At 35.2% G+C, this 19223-nt stretch overlaps 1 protein-coding gene across 1 annotated transcript in view; it reads left to right on the top strand.

Moving 5' to 3' along the window:
* LOC129752258 (protein GDAP2 homolog) overlaps positions 1-19223 on the top strand; it is a 199865-nt gene that overhangs the window by 72231 nt on the left and 108411 nt on the right. Inside the window, exons 3-4 of the mRNA XM_055748044.1 lie at positions 8691-8769; positions 9253-9419. Coding sequence (XP_055604019.1) covers positions 8691-8769; positions 9253-9419 — 246 coding nt within the window. The remainder of the gene's footprint in view (positions 1-8690; positions 8770-9252; positions 9420-19223) is intronic.

Genomic DNA, 19223 nt, shown 5'->3' with positions numbered 1-19223 from the left:
TTCAAAAATGCAAAAATAACTGTTATGGTAACGATAACTTTTTCAATTTTCAACCGATTTAGATAAAAAAAAACCATTTGGAATCTTTGTTTTGAATTGATATTTAAGGGAAAAAGAAAATCAGATTTTTTAAATATTACCTTGGTGTCTTAACCCTTTAATGCATGACTTTTTTTTCGCGAAGGGGAAAAAATTTTGACTTATCAAATTGTCTTCATTCAATTCAAAAACATAATTTGAAACGATTTCATGATAAATGATAATATTTTTATATCTTTATAGTATGTTGTTTTAAAACAACATTGTGCACTCCATGGAGATTGATGGTTCCTTTCAAAAAATGCATTTAAAATAAAACAAATTGATTTTTTATTATTAAATTGAACATTTATTTGATGGTACTTATATTATGGATTATGATAACGAAAAAAACAGTTGTTGGTGGTTGTGTCGCAAAGTGATACTTGGCATTTCTCGCAAAATCTTTTTGTAAACCCTTTGCAATCGGCATATCTGCATCTTGCTTGCTTGTTTTTCCAAATTGCCCAATGAGAAGTTTGATCAAATTCTACGTTTTGAGGTGGACCAGATTGGAATGGATCACGACGTACTCGTTTGAGAGGTTGATCCTTCCGTGGGCGTCCTTTTTTTGGAGAGTTTTCACCGATCTTACACAAAACTTCTGCCAACTCAAACCTGAATTCCAGTAGCATGAGTATTTTGGTATTTTTTGGATCACGACACATAACTTTCTTGTAGACCAGCCAAGAATTGATGATTGCCATATCCAAAAAATGATAAAAAAGTCGAGTGGTCCATTTGCGACTCTTAAATGAAATTTCGTATCTACCAATCAAACTGTCGAGTAGGTCTACACCGCCCATGTGCGGATTGTACTCCTGAACTGCTTTAGGACAAGGAATGGAAACTCGAAAATGCTGTTTCTTATCAAATCAGCTTATAGTACCAACTGGCTCTGCTCCAACGTAAGAAGACAGCAAAGTGACCGGTTTGTTGTCCTTCCATCCAACAACACTGATATCGATTCCATCAATGTTACACGTTCTTTCTTCGAAATATCCTCTAGGAATCTCCTTTTACATCAATTTTTGCTTATCCATAAGCTGACAATTTCGTAAACGATTAGTGCGCACTGTACCTAATGAATAAATACCTTCTTTCGCAAGGTATGAAATCAGTGGGATAGACGTGTAGTAGTTATCGAAATACATTTTGTGGTTCATATCTCTTGGAACATTCCGACACAATCGCGTTTCCAGCTTCACCCAAATTTGGTTCTAAAAAGGGCGACGATTTTGACCCAGATCCAGTAAAAATTATTTGGTAAATATTGCTTCATATATGAGCTCATTTTCGTGGCACACATTTGCTCATCTTCTCATCAAAGCTTCTGCTCGAAAGGTAAATGACCGAAACGTTCGTTAAAATGGTGAATCAATGGTCGAACTTTGGCTAGTCGATCGAATTGTGGATGATCTTTAGGTAAAATTTCATCATTATTCGTAAAATGGAGATTTGATCGAATGCGTTCAAAATCATTCAAACACATGGCTGACCTTATTGGTTCATATCCAAAAGACGCATTCCAATAAGAACGTACATTTGAGCAATTCATGACTGAACTATAAACGAGAATACCAACAAATTTATCTAATTCAGATGTGTGCATAGAAAATGTGTTGGCAATTTTTTTTTTGCATTGCATACAAATTGCTTTCATCAACAATTTTTTGTTTAATTTCGGGTCTAAAAAAATAGGAAAAAAACTCGTAGGGGGTTTTACATCCCAATAATTCAACGGGAATACTACCTTGAGGGCCAAATTTTAGATCACTTTGGTTGAGTATAAGATTTTTTTTACAGCCACTCTACATCCAAAGGTTTCTTCCGACTTGACTTAGAGCTACCTGATGTCTTGTGTCCATCGATGACTTGTATGTCTATCTTGTCCTCTTCAGTATCATCATCCACAGAACAATAATTTGCGTCGTGACATGCCTGAAGTTGCTCATAGTCTGGTTCAGAGTCCGAATCATCGAATCAATCTTCCGAATCTGATAAGTTCTCTAAATATTTCTGCAGTTCTGTATCACGCATCCATTAAATAGAGAACAAGAAAAGCATATAGGACACGTTTTAGACATTTGTCAATGAATCTCAATGGAATGCATAATGTTGTTTTAAAACAACATCATGATTTCTGCTTATAAAATCGACATAGGGAGTTTTTCGTTCAAATCATCTACCAAAACACTTTTTTGATATTAAAACAAACAATTTAATATATTTTTTGCAATTCTTACCTGGTGAATTGAACAAATACGTTGCACTTTACGAGCGGGAAAAAAAATGTTTACTACGGAGCTCAATTTTTCGGCAAGTAAAGTGAAATTTCTCTGATGTAAACAACAAATAAGTGCTGCCAGTACCTCAGCTAAGCGTGTTTTAATCTCAGAAATAACTTTTAAGAATAAATGATATGAAAATTTTCAATATTTTCAGAGATATTTGAGTTTTTATTAGTGTTGTTTTAAAACAACACTATGCATTAAAGGGTTAAACTTTCGTTGAAAAAAACTTTCTCTAAAAATGCGTTTTTTATATTTTTTCTATCATAAAGTCACTATTATCAACAATATTGTCGGTCATATGAAAAAATGAAGTTCAGATGATCGATAACCAATTAATTAACCATAAAAATTCAAAAAAGGGGTTCTGAATAAATGTAGTACAGTCAGAGATATTTGAATTTGAGAACGAGTACATGTTTTATTTTTCCAAAATTCATATTTGTTCCGGCCTAATTATTCACTTTATATGCCATATCACCGACCTTGGCCTAGAGGATAGATCATAAGATCATCAGATCAAATCTCTGTTTCTTCCTGTGTGCTGGTGGCTCTAGCATTTGTAAGATGTTAGCCATTATGTCCTTGAAAGATGTACATATTAGAATTAGGTAAAATAAGAAGTTTCACTAAAATCCTGTATGTGTGTGATTGTTTAATTTTAAAATGTTTTAATTTTTTTTATTTATGCGCCCAAAACGAACCTTTTTGAGCCATTTCTATAAAAATAATCATGAGAGGTTTTAGGAATCCTTAAATACAAATAAATTAGAAATTCTTTTCCAAATTCTTTTTTGAATTTTGTAGAGTAAACCCTGGGTTTCGAAAAAAAATTAACGGATACGGCCCGGATTTTTGGTCGACACTTTTGAAATAAAATGCCCAGATTTTTCCAGGTTTTTTGTTTTGATGAAATAGCCCGGATTTGTCCGGCCCGGTTACGTGTCGGAAAATCTCTAGCAATTTTACTTTTGATGATCTTTGTGTTTAAGCTTCAGCAATGAAATTTAATTTTTAACGATTCATGAGTTTTTCTAATTACCAGTTATTAAGAAATTTGAGAAGATATTCACAAAACAAATGGCAACATCAAATTTTGATTTATTTTCAAAAAAAATGTTAAAAAAAACCTTAAGCTATTAGACACATTTTTAGATTTTTACATGGTTTAAAGTCATAAATAATTACCCTGCTGTACACAATAAAAAAAATGCTTGATAAAAATTTTCAAAATCGTAGATATTTTAATAAATTAACAGGTTTGCCGAAATCACAGAAAAATCTATAATTTCACAAAATTTTGAGCCAAATTTCATCACAGAATCTGTGTCACAGAACACAGAATTTTTAGGAATATTCACAGATTTTACAGAATTTTTAAATTTTGGAGGTTTTTTCAAACAATTTTTTATATGTCAATTCAAATTTTGAACTTTTATCTTTGAATTTGAGAAATAGGATAAAAATGATTATGTTAACTGATTTTTATTAAGTAAAATGTAACAAATACGCAATTTGACATAAGTTTTGAATGAAATTAATGGAAAAGCATCACAGAAAATCTTCACAGAATTTTTGGGAAAAATCACAGAAAGTCAGATTTTTTTTTGGTAAAACACAGAATTTTTTTTGGGAACCTTGGTTATATGTTCAGTGTTATATGAGTAAAATATGTAAGTATAATTCAACTGTATCAGAAATATTCATATGTAGGGGCGACTGAAGATACTTGATCCTTTTTTTTTATATTTTCATCATATCTATTTAAAAAACCTGCAATTTTTGAACAGCGTATAGTTTCAACTTATTAGTGGTTTTAATATGCTCCAAAATTTAGAACGATACATAAATCCGTAGATGAACTAGAACAAAAAATTGTGATATTTTCAAAGTTTAAGTATCAAGGCAAAATTCAAGCAAAATCTGAAGATAAAAGGTTCATCTAATATTTTTAGCGATATTAGTTCTCATTTCACAGTTAGTTAGTACCAAACAAAAGAAATTCTAAAAAAATCCCTATAGGCAATTATTGGAAAAAAAATTAGTTATTTCGTGCTTAGCATTGATCAAGATCTATTAAAAAGAAAAATATATTTTTTTTAACTTCAGCAATCAATTGAATCCATATCATACATCTTGGAAAAAAATTCTTTAAAAAATTGAGAGATTGCTTTTAAAATATAGCATTATGGGATTCATGTTATTTTTTTTTTGTTTTGACTACTCAGAGGAATAGCATTTTCGGTGTCTAAGTTTGAAAAACAAGGTTGAAACAATTTGGTCTCCTGAGTTCATAACATTTGCCAGATTTATTCTATCACCTCTAGTTTATGTGATATGGCCTATGAAAATTTAAAAATTGGTCAGTTTTGGTTAAAATCGATCTCAGATAACTAATAAATTGAAAATCCAACAGGAAAACAAAAAGCTGATTTTGTATCAGTTTATTATTCTTCACTCTATCCAGGAAACAGAACTTTCCTAGATATTTTTGTTTCAAGACAACAACTTTTTTGAAGACTGCGAAACGACCTGACTTAGGGTTTTAGAAATATCTAAGGTTTCATCTAGTTTGAATCTACTTTAAAATTTCATCTCAATTCCCGTTTTTATGCAGGTAAAAGAAAATTTACAAAAAGAAAAGTTAACTAACTTTTTTTCCACGTAATCAAAATAACTCGTGGTCGTAAATTAAAACCTTTAATTTTAGAATATTTGTGATGTTGTACAGTTTTTCTAAAAACGTGCAAAAAATTAGTTAAGCGATTTTTTCCTATGTTCAAAAATAATCTTGAGACCAAGAGCCAATAGAAAAAAAACTTATTGAGTATTTAGAATCAGCGTCCCAAAATCAGTCAAAATAAGCTCCTAAATTCTTTGCACCTCAGAAAAATGTTTGTTGCCTTGGGCTATAATCGTTCAACCATCTATATGGCATTCGCGACTTTATATCAACGCTGCAGTTGGTGTACAGTTATTGAAAAACTTATTCGGTACAACTGTGTTAGATGTTGGACTCTTGGGCTCGAACTTGCGAACATCGGTTCAGAAGGCCAACTAAAGCCCTCTGAAAGTTCATATGATACTCTTACGGTTGGTATATTGGAATAAATAATTTTATCATAACTTTTGCATGTAAGAAACATTTTAAAGTGATGAAAAAAGATCTTTTTCGAAATAACAGCTTTGCTTTGTAGCAGTCGCACCATTGAAACTTCTAAATAATTCTCCGAACCAACAATGTTATGTTGGTTCAGCCTGATGGGTATGCAAACAGGTCAACACTGTTTCGATCCCTTGTCTTAATCGAGTAATCGACGACCTAAATGTCTGGCTCTCTCACTTTAAGATCGTGTCCAGACAATTATTCGGAAGGGTTGGGATGAGACATACAGGCCCAGAAGACGATCGGAAAACGAGCGACTTATTTGTGGCAATTTCACGAAAATTTTCTAAAGACCATTCGGGAAATGACGTACTTCCGTCCGAGATCATTTGCCCTAATATGAGGCTGCACACCATCGATCACTTCAAACTGGATCGTGATCGCGTGTGGAAGTTGTTTTACTCGCGCCGTTTTATTTGACCTAATTGTAGTTTAGGTAATAGTGATGTGGAATCAAACTTTTTGAAACTAAATTCTTTTTTTTTATTATTATAGTAGTAAAGTTAAAGCTACTACGATAGGGCTAAGAGTGCGTGAGTGCGTAGGTAGAAATCCTAGAGAACAGGTAAAGACGTGCGTAACAAAAATCCGTGCTCGTGCTGTGCTAATTTCTTTGCCGTTCAGGCACACCGTTTCATCAACAGCAGCCCGAACAGTAAGCCACCGCCCCGCAAGCGTCATCCAAAATCGAGCGTGATCCGGATTTGAAACTCTGGTGAGTTAGAGGGACAACTTTACCCGAAAACCCACCCGAGAATAGCCCAGACCAACCACATTTCGTCAAGGGATCCAAACATCAACCCAGCATAGATCCTCGTTGGAATCAGCGATAGCCTTCTTGATCATCAACTGCCCGTGATCAGTGTTCTGATCACACTGGTCTCCCAGACGGTCAACGACCCAACAGCTATTTTGCAGACTTCAACCATTCCCGCAGCAAGAGCAGTATCATCAACTTTAGCAGCCCATCGTCGGTGTTCGAAAACCACACACGGCCGCTGCCGTAAGTAAAACACCAGCAAACAATACAGCATTCGGTGAGTCACACTATTTGATTGCCTTTTGTTCTACAGCATCATTCTTGTTCGTCCACGAAAGACGAACCACACCAAATAGCCAACATATTTTTCACGGACTGCTTATCCGTTGGACGCGTCCAAGATTTTTATAAAGTGGATGGCATAAAAAGTATGCATACTAAGTTCGAACATAATTTATGAACGCCCCACATAAAATCAGCAAAGCATAACACTCGAGTGTGGTAAGCGTTACGCTTGCCAAATGAATCTTCGGCCCCTTCCTTAGCACAGCACGGTTCCAGCTACTGAAATCTGAAAGAGAGTTAGAGAGAGAGAATTAGTTGCACGCACTGGTAGGAGAATGAAATAGATAGGAAACGAGAAACATAGAATAAACACAAATGTACATAGCATATAGCTAATAATCGTTTGCCCACTGAATTCAATTAAACGAACATGAAGTAAATTGAAACGATCGTACTTACCTGAAATACACTTTTGAATTCACTATGTTACTACACTAAATCATTGTATTTCAATTCTAGTTTGAATATATTATGGGCTTAATTCTCCTACCCGAAAGTTTTTAGTGGATGAAACACTGATATCACATCACTACGCGTAACGTCGTCCATGTGTTCCGAGCCATGTGCTCTGATTTTGAATTTGCTCTTCCACTACCGTTCGCTTTCTAGTGCGATGTTTTCTTTGGTCCTATGATATTAACTTTAGGTATGGGTGATTTCTTACCGGATGTTTTTAGGGAGTTCTAGGGTTTTTGAAATTCATTTTGAGTGAGTCCGAGTTTCACTCGAGTTTTTCGTTCTTCTTTGAAAGCCTGCCTGAATCGATCCTCATAATCTTTCCGGACTATCTTCTTGACTCGCCCTGAAGAGAGTCCCAGCCGGGCAATTTAGACGTGGTGTGCAATCTTCGGCAACGAAGTGGCGCATAAGTTGCATACTTGCAAGGGATCGATACAGTGCTGGCCACAGCTTTTCTTCCATTTGGCACATTTTTCTAGAGCACTTGATCTTTAAAAGACATTCCAGTTTCGAGGTACAGCTAAGGAATCAAGTCATCCCAGGGATCATATATCCTTATGCTTCCCCTACTTTATTATTAAAAATGTTGAAAACGCCGGTTTCAGTGTTTGGAATAGAGTTAATCTTTATTCTCATTCTTCGTCTATTCGTTACTTGTATCATTAGCGATAATTTATTTGTCACTATTCACACTTTGATTCCCTGACCGGGAAAGTACTCATTTCTCATTCAGTAGAATCATACTTCTACTCAGAATGTCTGGCAACACTGTTGTGTTAATATGAACCTAATTTGAGTAGTCTTGCTGAACCGTGTGATGATGGAAACATTTAAACTGTCATCATCATCACTATTCTATTGTTTGGCAATCATCAATTTCGAATTGCCCAAAGCATGCGGTGAACCAAAACAAATAATGTTTTGGTTTCGCTGACGCATTGAAGATTTTTTCTGCTGGTCCGGACAAACATTTTCTGTAGGATCCGAAAATCGTAAGTTCAACAAAAATAAATGCATGCTAAGGTTGAGCTTTTTTCTGCAAAACTCACTTCCTATATCCAACTGTAAATTTTTATATCTTTGAAAGAACTTCACCGTAAAACTATATTCATACAAAGTCTTGAAATTTAGTCTTGAATGATGTAAATATAGATTTAAACAAATCAAAAATAATTCAAACTCATCTCTATAGAACTCAGAAAATATCTCTTCTTAAGATTTGTACCTCAAAAAACGGCACCACCACCTTCTCACGTAGAAAGTCACTCTGTTTCAGGCTAGGAAACAGTTTCAACAACCATTTACATTGCTAGGATTAATCATTAACTCTTTTCTCTTTTCCATTCTTGTTTACCCTTTTTCCGCATGCTTTCATCAACAACAAACCAAAAACAACATCAACAATTCAATACCAAACAATCTCGACCGGAACTATAAAACAATATACAACCCACTACAACAAATCGCATCTGTGAAAATTTCGACCTTCTTCGTTCGCAAAACAAAACGAAAAAACAAACAAACGGAATCAACGACCAAACGAAAAAAAACATTAAAACAACAAAAACAAACTGCTAATCTGAATCAACAGAGCGATGAGACTAGTCTCTGACATCTACAATGAGAGTATTGAACCGTCACTAGGAGGAATCACGAAACCACTAACACAAGTAAATATCGCTAGGCCCCTCTTTATCAAACTGCGTTCCTTCTCCCGTTTTTTTTTTCTCCGAATTCCACTATTCCATCCCGTTCAAATAAGGGGAGGGTGCTGGGTGACGCAAAACTCACCTTTGCCACCCACCCGCTATCCATATTTGCCAAAATCTAACACAAAGCGCAAACAGAGCCGAGTTGTGTGTGAAATGTTAATTCCAGCTACCTCCAAAAACCATTTGCTCAAACAATTCACGGTTCAAATCAATCGGAAAATTACCACCTGGCTCGCGCCACCATTCGTTGTGTTGTTGGCTTTTAATTAAAGGGGAGCGGTGTGGGTGGAAAGACAGCTGAGTTAATTCTTATTCGGGATAAAGAATTAGATTCCATGAAAAAAAAAAACAATAAACAGCTGACTTTTTTAACCACCCAACCCAAAGTGTTCCAAGAAAAAAAGTGGACAACTAACACCAATTTTTTCCCCCAATCACCAGCAATACATCACCGTCGACAGTTTGATCCCGTGGGGCAGCAAGGACCTGCACCTGACTCCCCGACCCAGACCGGCCGACTACAGCCACCAGTTCCCGTACGAAGGTCCGCGACACGAGTCGGTTCCGTTTCCGGCGGATGAGCAGATCAATCAGCGATTCGTAATTTGGTAAGTTGATTGGATCGATCCCGTTTAACATAGTTGGTGTCAAAAAACTTTACAGAATATGCAGGCTTTAGAATCTTGGAAATTCGTTACCAAATATATACCTAAGTGATGAGGCTCAAAGTATGTACTGAAATTTAACATCAAACTACCGAACCTTTTTTCAGTAAGATCGGTTTAGAAAAATTGGTTTGCTTCTCGTTTACTAAAGGGTGTTCGGATCAAAAAGTGGTCAAAATAAATTGCGTGCAAATCGATTATCAGTTTACTAAAAAAAATCAAAGTAATTTTCTGCTTCTCGCTGATAACAGTTTATTGGGTCTTCTTAAGGTTTGCTAATATTTTTCGATTGGACGAAGCTCTCATGTGATGTGAGGGTTCTTATCCTTGGGCACAACCTGAATGTTGTTAGGGGCATACCACTCCACGGCCTTTTTTCCTTAATGGCAGTATGCCAAATCCGGCAAAAACTGCAAAACAAGTGATAATTCTTCACGTAAATTTCCTGGTTGACGTTCCCGTTTGCAACGAAAATGTTGCTTTTCAAGCCAATAGTTTAATATGCTTTAAAATGTCTGCCATCCTCATCCGGTTGCTGTATAAAACTCTTGTTCTGTAAGCTGTTTGAAGTCTGCCTTGGCGTGAGTTTCGTCGTCCATTACCACGCAATCAAACTGTCAACAATGTCGTATACAGCTTTCAAGACCTTGTTTTTGCCATAAGGTTTTGTTTTTCATTGCGATTAGCAGTCGCAACCTTCTCGATAGTCGATAGTCCGGATCGTTTTTAAGCTTCATGCACGGTTGTAGACCATATTACCAACTTATTGGCGACATCTCGAACGGAAAGATTGAAGCTTCGCTCGGATTGTTAGTCACTCTTCTGTTCGTCACTGCGGCTCCCGGATTTCGATTTCCCCCAGATCCCGGCTTCCTAGTTGTCGAAATACGTTCCCCGAACACTTTTATCACTTCCCAAGTAACAATTTTAGCTTTATTATGGTCAGCAAAATTGCGTTTGGACTATAGCATCAATCTTCATAAAAAGCTAAAGCGCATTCTATAACATCACCTGGACTCTAATAAAGCCAAAATCAGGCTATTTGGCCCTACCCTAAAAACGTCATCAAGACATATCATTGTTGGTCATCAATGTTGGTCACCAAAGCTTTTAAAAAGCTATTATTAGACATGTTAGAAATTTTTGTTTTTTTATGATTCCGTGAGTTCTCGGAGTTTTTTTTTAAATTTTTTCCAGCAACCATAATGGTTGATGAATGACGATTGCATTATTCAGATATGATCTGGTAAAATAAATAGCTAAAAAACCAATGTTTTAACCATATAATGAGCGTCTTTTCTACTGCCAGTCAAGATTTTAGGTAAAATGTTTTTGAAATAGTATCTTAAAATAAATGCGCCTCGTCAAATCTGATGGTCAATCATGATGGAATTGATGGAAAAAAGGCCTGAAAAAATATTTTCCAATGCTTGCATTGTGAATCCACCAACATGGCGTCATTTTGTGTCCTTCGATTTTGCAACCAACATGGCGTGAGTCAATTCATAGTTTTATTATGGTTTAATGATGACCCCAAAAAAAGCTACGATTTGACGTTTCTCTCGCAAGCCAACCAATTACACGCTAAGGATGAGTTCCTCATTTCTGAGTGGTTATTCAATAGTACAGTAAATGAGGGCGGACTTTTTGAATGAAAAGGGATTGGTTGTGAATGACCCGTGGAATAAATCATGAGTTGAAGTAAATTTCGTTATCTGACGCCATCTTGAAATCCAATATGGCGGCTTTCGCTGAACTTTAAAATGGTGTTAATGACTTGAAATCGCATGAAACCCCAACAAAAAGGTATCGGGTGAAAGGGCTAAACGAGTAAAATTTCGTCGAAGTCGAAGTCGAATTTCGCTATCTGAGACCATCTTGAAATCCAAGATGGCGGCATCCACTAAACTTTAAATGCTTTAAATGACAAAAAGTCGCATTTAACCACCACTATAAGAGTGTAGACGAGTAGAAGTCGATTTTTTTCTTTTCGACAACATCATGAAATCCAAGATGGCGGCTTCCACTGAACTTGAAAATTCTTTAAATGACTGAAAATCGCACGAAAGCTTCACAATATTAGTATTAGCTGAAAGAGCTAAACAAGAAGAAGTCGAATTTCGATATCGGACGCCATCTTGAAATCAAGATCCGCCATCAAGATGGCGGATTCCACAGAATTTCAAAACGCTGTTAATCACTGAAAATCGCTTGAAACTCCCTCAATAAAGTTATTAGTTGAAAGGGATCAACGAAAAGAATTTCGCTATCAGGCATCATCTTGAAATCCAAGATGACAGCTTCCACTAATCATTAAAATGATTTTAATCACTGAAACTCACCTGAAACTCCCACGATATGGTCATTAGGTAAATTGGCTCAATCAGTTTAAGTTGAATTTCTCTATTAGACGCCATCTTGAAATCCAAGATGACGACTTTCGCTGAACCTTAAAATGCTGTAAATAACTAAAACTCTTATGAAATCCCCCAAATATATGTAGGTAATAGTTAGAGGGGCTAAACTAGAAGAAGTCAAATTTCGCTATCAGACGTGAAATACAAGATGGCGGCTTTCAGAGAACTAAAACGCTATTAATCACTGAAAATCGCATGAAACTCCAACAGAGTTTGCAGCAAGCTGTGCTCGAGAACGGTAGCATTTTTTTGTAGTCGCGTTTGTTTTCTTGTTTTTTTTTGTGGTGTTGAAATTTCTTCGTCAATCGGCTGTGCCAATAAATTATATGTTTTTTTTTAAAAAGGTCGTAGAGAAGTTAAAATTGTTTTATTGTTTTGGTGTCGTGGTTTTATGAAATTCCGGTGAAATATGCTGAAATTATGTGATTCAGAGGTTTTCTGTGCTTTAAATTTGGTGTTGAGTTGGAAGAAAAATCGTAAAATGGCGACGCGAAGAAAATGGGGTTTCGTTTGGATATTGGAAGCTTTATTCTAAATGCAATATTGTGTATGAAAAATGTAAGCGCGATGGCAGGAGCAAATCCAAAATGATTTTTGACTGAATTGAAAAATCGTTATCGACACCTTGAATCCTAAGCAAAGTATTCTCTAGATCTGGGGGAGGAAGACTGAATAAAAAAAGAAAAAAAAAACTTTCAAACGTCAAATTTCTCTCATCAATCTACCGACCAGTGCGAAGGTTTAAAATTTTACTTTTTTATTTGGTGATTTTTAATAAAACTTGATTGATGCTGGAAAGCACTTCTTTTGCAAAGAACAATGATTTAATTACGTTTTGTTTTGTTCTGGCAAATTCATGCATGATCAGGCGTATTGAGTCGTTTAAATTTCGTCAAAGTTTTGAAGCTGATAAATAAAAATGGTTTGATTAATGGTTGTTCTAAAAATATAGCTAAATCTAAATTTAGCACCTAAACAACTGAGTTACATGACTCGCTACACGAAACTGATCATCTAAAGTTAAAATTTGAACGATTACAAATCTTTTCAACAATTGCTGGCTTTTTGCCGAACAGTAAAAAAACGATACAGAAAACGATACAGCAAATTTCAGTCTTCCTCTCCCAGCTCTAGATAGGAAAAGCATTAGAATGTTTCAGGTCTTATTTTTTATTTTGCCACTATGACCTAGGTATGTTGTTTAGAAGATATGTTTCGAGGCAGGAAAAATAATTTGCATTCTATTAAAACAAATTACCAGCTTCGATTTTGAACAAGTCATACCAAAATTTTGAAATCATTATTAAAAGCAATATTTTTGAAAATTTTAAAGCAAATTTTGAAGGCACAGGATTCTATTACATTACTGAAATTTCACTACTAAGTCGCATTTATTCTGGAGAGAGCAAAAATACAGGTAAAATTACCTAACGTTTTCTATGAGGTCTGACTTCAAACATGATTAGAGGAACTGGAGGTATAATGCCCAGTGTTGGCAAAACGCCCCACTGCAATAAATAGCTAGATATATACTTATTTTAAGAATTCGGTACGCTATTCCCTTCTAATTAACAGTAGAAACCTTTTGTACAAAAAAATAGCATCAAATATGCGATAAATCCCTGCAAAAATCCAAAAATACTTTTCAAGCCATATTCCTTGCAATTTGTGTCTTGACTTTCGTAACGAATTACGGCATCTATCGGCAAAAAAAAAACCTGACATCTGTTACAATGATGAACATTGGCCTTGAAAATCATCGTTAAACAGAAATATCCCACATTCAATTATTTTTTCTGTTATTTTGAACGATTTTTAATAAACATGGCTAGGTGGGGCAAAACGCGCCATGTCCTTTTATCTTTAAGCATGTTTCATATTTGTTTAAATTTATATGCAGTGTCATCACAACAATTTTAAGGATATTTATAAGTTGTATTGGAAAACATAGCTTGAATATAAACGAATATATTTAAAATTCCTAAATTAAATAAAGATTTAATTAACTATTCACAAGAATTTCAGTATATCTGGCAGCACTGCGCGTAGCAAGAGATTTTCCCATCTGTGAAGTAGAATAGAAGTGTTTTTACCTGGCAAACACTTTCGGAGACACTTGGATCAATAAACACTTATTATACGTTAAACGGCGCGATTGGGTACACACATATGCGCATTATGCCCCTACTGAATCTGAAATCCAATTTTCTACCTTCAAACTTCATTAAATTTGCGGCCTTTTTTGACCTTCCAGTTATTCTAACTATCAGATTTAGACAAAAAATAAACCAAACTTCCAAACACAATCGAAAACTAAAGTTAATCTTTTCGAATGTATTCAAAAACAAGGCTTTCTTCTTAACGTGGGCATTATGCCCCCTCTTCCCCTAGAAGTAATTCCATAATGCGTTGGTATGTTCATGTATCAATAAGGATAGGCCAATTGTTAAAAAAATCTTTTTCTTTAAGGTCTATTCATGAATATTGAGTTTTTTTTTATTTCTTGTGGAAAGTTAGTATGCTTTACTCTAAAGGGCGTTTTTGAAAACACATTAATGTATCAGGAGCAAGATTTAAGAAAAAATAGTTAGTTTAAAGAAAATTTAAACACATTTTTTACTTTACGATTAACTTCTTATACCTGCCTCAAAGATAGAAATTAGGAGTTTCTTTTAGAAAAATCTAGGAGCCAAGGAGGTGTAGAAAAACTCGATCGCACCATTCACCAAAATGGATCCTGATCTATAACCTTTCCCCTACTAACGCAACCCTTTCCTTGGATATTTAAATATAGATTCGCAGACGTATAGACGGTTTCTATAGTTGGAGACATTGACTTACCTTTGTTTCAGAATTTTTCAAAATTAATCTTTGGAATATAAAGGGATGAAAGGTTGTTAATTGATCCAATGAAGTATTCAAGTAACAATCCTTCCTTCATTCCTCATTGACTACTAAGACGTGGCCGGCGCCGTTATTGATCATTTTTCAAAGGGAGAGCATGAGTTTTGTGCATTTTGAATAAACTGCTAGTCCCAAGCACCATTCTTTTAGCCCTTGTACTGGGGGGCCCCGTCACATCAAAAAGCATGTGACGCTCTCTTACTTGAGTTTACCGCTCAGCTTCGCCACACGTTTCAAATATGGGAGTTCTCCCTCTTTGCTTTCTCTCTCTGAAAATTTCTTTGGGCCCGGCTAGTAAAACTACCAAAATGAGCGTGGCGACGAACGTGTTAATACTCATATTGTAGAGATATTCTTACCACTTCCGGTAATTTGAAGTATTCAAAGATTAAAAAAAAAATATTTTAACTCAAAATCAACACACATAACTTATCAAAAATGTGTAAAAATGGGAATTCCAATTCAAATATTTCAATTTCAAATATCTAACCTGAGCGTGCCCTGTTTTGACATCTCGATCGAGAACTGTCACTAAATTTCATGGCGGTTTAATGATTAAGCACTGAATGCTATTATTAAACATGCAAAGGAAAGCTTGGAGGAAACATGTAAGTTTGTGTTTTATTATAGTTTAAACAGAGCATTCATAACGTTTTCAAAACAACTAAAACAGTATGTTTAATAAATGCTTTTTTAGCGTTTCCAAAACTATCTAAAATATGTGGTCGAAACAAGAATATAAGCATTTTGCATGACCATAATTGAACCGTCATAAAACGAGCTACACAAAAAAATGCCATAATTAAACCATAATGATACTTCCTAATGCTAGTGAGCTTAATCTGTGTTACCTGGGAGGTTTCCGTCATTCTTACGTTTTTTCCCCGCAGAATTTTTTTTTCCATATGAATAGATTTGAAGTGTTGGGCCATTTCCTAAGTGTAATTGAAATTGATTGAATAACAAACAACTTGGAAGTTCCAATTTTTGTGGCACCTTTTTCTAATGCTGAAAGCCATTTATCAGTCATAACAGTTTGCCAGTCTGTGTTTTGTGGTAGGAGGAAGAACCATTTTTTTGACGGTCGCCATTAAAGGAAAATACAAATTGTATTAAAAGTAATATCAGTATTGGTTTTATTCCAATCGGAATTTACCAACTATCTAAACAATTAAATCTCCAAACTTAAGTTCCTACGTACGAGCAAGTGCTAATACGATAGTTTGAGACTTTTTCCTTGAAATCGAAAGTTTCTTGTGTCGTGATGCGAAAACTTACCCATTCATCCAGCTTGAAGTTTTATCATTGACGCACATTGATCCGAACCAGTTGTGCTATTTTGATTAACATGTAGCAACCGGGAGAGACCATGCTATTACGTCAATTTGCTATTAGCTACAAGCTCCTAACAGTAGTCATGCATCCAGCTGACGGACGTTTACTTAATTAGAATTGCGGTTACACAAAAACATACCTACTGACTGACTGGGTATCTTTCTCCTGGAACTGTTTCTTTCAGTTGGCAAACCGAGGTTCTTTCTGTTTTCAATGGAAATGTCCGGTATTATCGTTAAATAGGTCTGTTATTTTTTTTTCTGTTGTTGGCTGCATTATCAACTTACAGGTTCCAGTACGGTGACAACACCTGCAAGAACGTTTGCATGTCTGTCGTCCTACTCGTCGTCGTCGTAATCTTCTGCATGTCTGGAAGTTATGTTTTGTTTATTTTGTTCCTGGTAAGTTGGGCCTTTGGTTGCCACCGATAACACTAGGTAGCAAAATTTTTCTTTTTAATGTTAACAATTTGACCCATTTTTGATAAAGAAAAATAACTAATTTCCAAATATTTTAAGATTTTCTAAAGAAGACATGTTAATTTTAAAAAAATCTTCAATCAACTTGTAAAGTATTTGAGCGTTTTGTAAGACTCAGACCATTTATCACAACTTGAGTAGTCATCAACCGTTTGAAGAATTTTAATTTTTTCTTATAAACCAGTGTAATGGCCTGTGTATTTACCTGAGCTATTATCGTATATTCTAAGAATGGACTCATTATGGTTAGAAAAAATCTAGGAAATTGTATGGTTAAGAAATTGGTTTTATGTCTTCGTAACGTTAAAGTCCTTTACCTCAGTTGGAATGACAAACTTTATGTGTCCATTCTCTCTTAAGTAAAAAAAATTGTTTTCTTAATCGAGCCGACCTAACGATGAGCTGGTGTAGGAAAGCTGTTGCATAAGTGATAATTCAAATTTGCATAATCAAGCGAGGCAAACCACCTCTTCTGGCTTAGTCACTTGAATCAAAATATAAAAAAAGAGAGAAAAAAAACACAGCCGAAGAACGGATTTAAAAATAAATGAAAGCTCTCAGCACTCGTTAGTTGAAAGCGCCATCCTCATCATCAGCACATATTCATGGACCTCCACCCACCCCCGCAACACGACATCATCGTCGGGTCGCTGCAGTTGAAGCTTTTTAATGAGCAGAGAAAAACACAGATAGTAGTTAAAAATAAAGCTTCGCCGACAACCTCACTCGCTCACATACGGTAATCGGCAATTTATCGATTATATTTATCCATTCGTCGCTTCCCCTCCAGATAGACGTGCTCACTCAGATTATTTGTTGACGTCATCAATGGGAAGGCTTGGCCAGATCAGAAAAAATGCTGAAGCCTACCTATTTCAGGGATTTGCTTAATTTGATTCAAGTTAGAATTATTGAAAAATTGTAAAATTAGATCGTTACTTCGACTCTGATTATATATGTTATTTTATCGAAACTTATAAAATAACAGAGCTGGTGAAATAATGCTAATGAATTAAAATCAGAAATTTCAACATATTGTTTATTTTTGTGCCAATAAAACAAGGTAATGTTTGTTTACTAATTAGCAAACGATTGTAAATTGATGGTTGCATTTGCTTGCTGATTGCATATGAAAATAAATCATGTAAAATCTATTAAAATTTCACCTGCATGGCCATCAACCAAATGGAGAACATGATTGTGTTTCTATCACTTTTTCCATCAGAGCATTCCAATTGAAATTCTCTGAGATGTGTTTTCATCATTTTCAAAAGGCTTTGTAATTATTCTCTTTTTTTTTTCAATCCAAACGTAAAGCTTAGAAAAAAAAGACGCAGTAAATGTTGCTAGTAAATTCCAAGATTTAATTACAAGAAGCATTGTATCGATGGATATACTTACGTATCAGACTCTACTCCAATAATGAACTTCCTTTAAGGAACTAGTTTCTAGTTTCCCATTCCCACCGTATTTCCCTCCCATGCTCATCGCATTCCCATCAAAGACGAGAGAGGATGAAAAAATACACCGGCCCATCGACAGACGGCCAATGCAGTACGTTTCTATTGGAATCGACAGTGGCACAAAGACTATGATAACAAAACCTTCGTTTGCTTACCGACTCAGATGGTGCACTGGGTAAGACATCGAACTGGCAAATCGAGATGAGACGTTGCAGTAAGTTCGATTCTCACTATAACTTTTTCTTGGATGAAGTATCCAATAGGATGCAAATCCTATAAAATGATTTTCTTGTTTCGCTTGAATGTAGTGGTCATGCATCATTTTGCTTGGGAGCTCGAGTCTTTATACCAGTAGTGCTTTTCCAATCATATCATCTATGGTACAGTACACTGTGTATTATCTACAACATATCGCTGATCAGTTGGCAAAAATAGAATAATAAGCAGTGGAAGGAGCGGTCCTAAATGCTTTTTGGAAGTATGGAAAGGAACAAAAGAAAATCTGGTAGGAAATCGGGTCCGGTGGACAAAACTTTGGACCGGAAACTGGCGAGCTGATGTTAGAATGTCGATGGTAGATTTTTAATAGAAGCCATAGAAACAGCAATTAATTTTTTTGGCTTATGTTTGGAGGTGATTTTAATTTACGTTTTAAAAGACGCCTTGCTTTTAAAAATATCTAAGTTTCTTTCTTTCAACAGTGCCTTCACCTGTTACCTGATTTCAAGAATTATGATAAATCTGTGGCCATTGAAAAAATAGTAGCTCTCAATTTTAAGAAACATCATAACGATGTGTTACGGAGAAAATAGTAAAGCTATTTTCGGCTGAGCCCAAAGAAGAACTTTTTTCAGTTCATCCCCACCAAAAATTAAAATATTTGATCGGTGACTCGGCTTACAAATGCATATTTTGAAAATTTGTCATATTTGAAAAAAATGATGGAGGGTTGTTAATTGTCTTAATATTGAAATTCAATATAAGATTAAAAATTCATCAACAGTTAAAATAATGTATTATTTCAAACCACTTTAAAAACATAATTTGAACATAAAAAAATAACCATAAAAAAACCCTTAAAACCTTGAAACTCTAAAACCTAAAAATCGGATGCCTAATTTTGGATGTCACCATCTGGTAAGCCAATAA

The sequence above is a fragment of the Uranotaenia lowii genome, chromosome 3 (genome assembly GCF_029784155.1).
Source record: "Uranotaenia lowii strain MFRU-FL chromosome 3, ASM2978415v1, whole genome shotgun sequence".
Taxonomy (NCBI): domain Eukaryota; kingdom Metazoa; phylum Arthropoda; class Insecta; order Diptera; family Culicidae; genus Uranotaenia; species Uranotaenia lowii.
The sequence above is the reverse complement of the archived record's forward strand: the minus strand, read 5'-3'. Positions and strand labels throughout refer to the sequence as shown.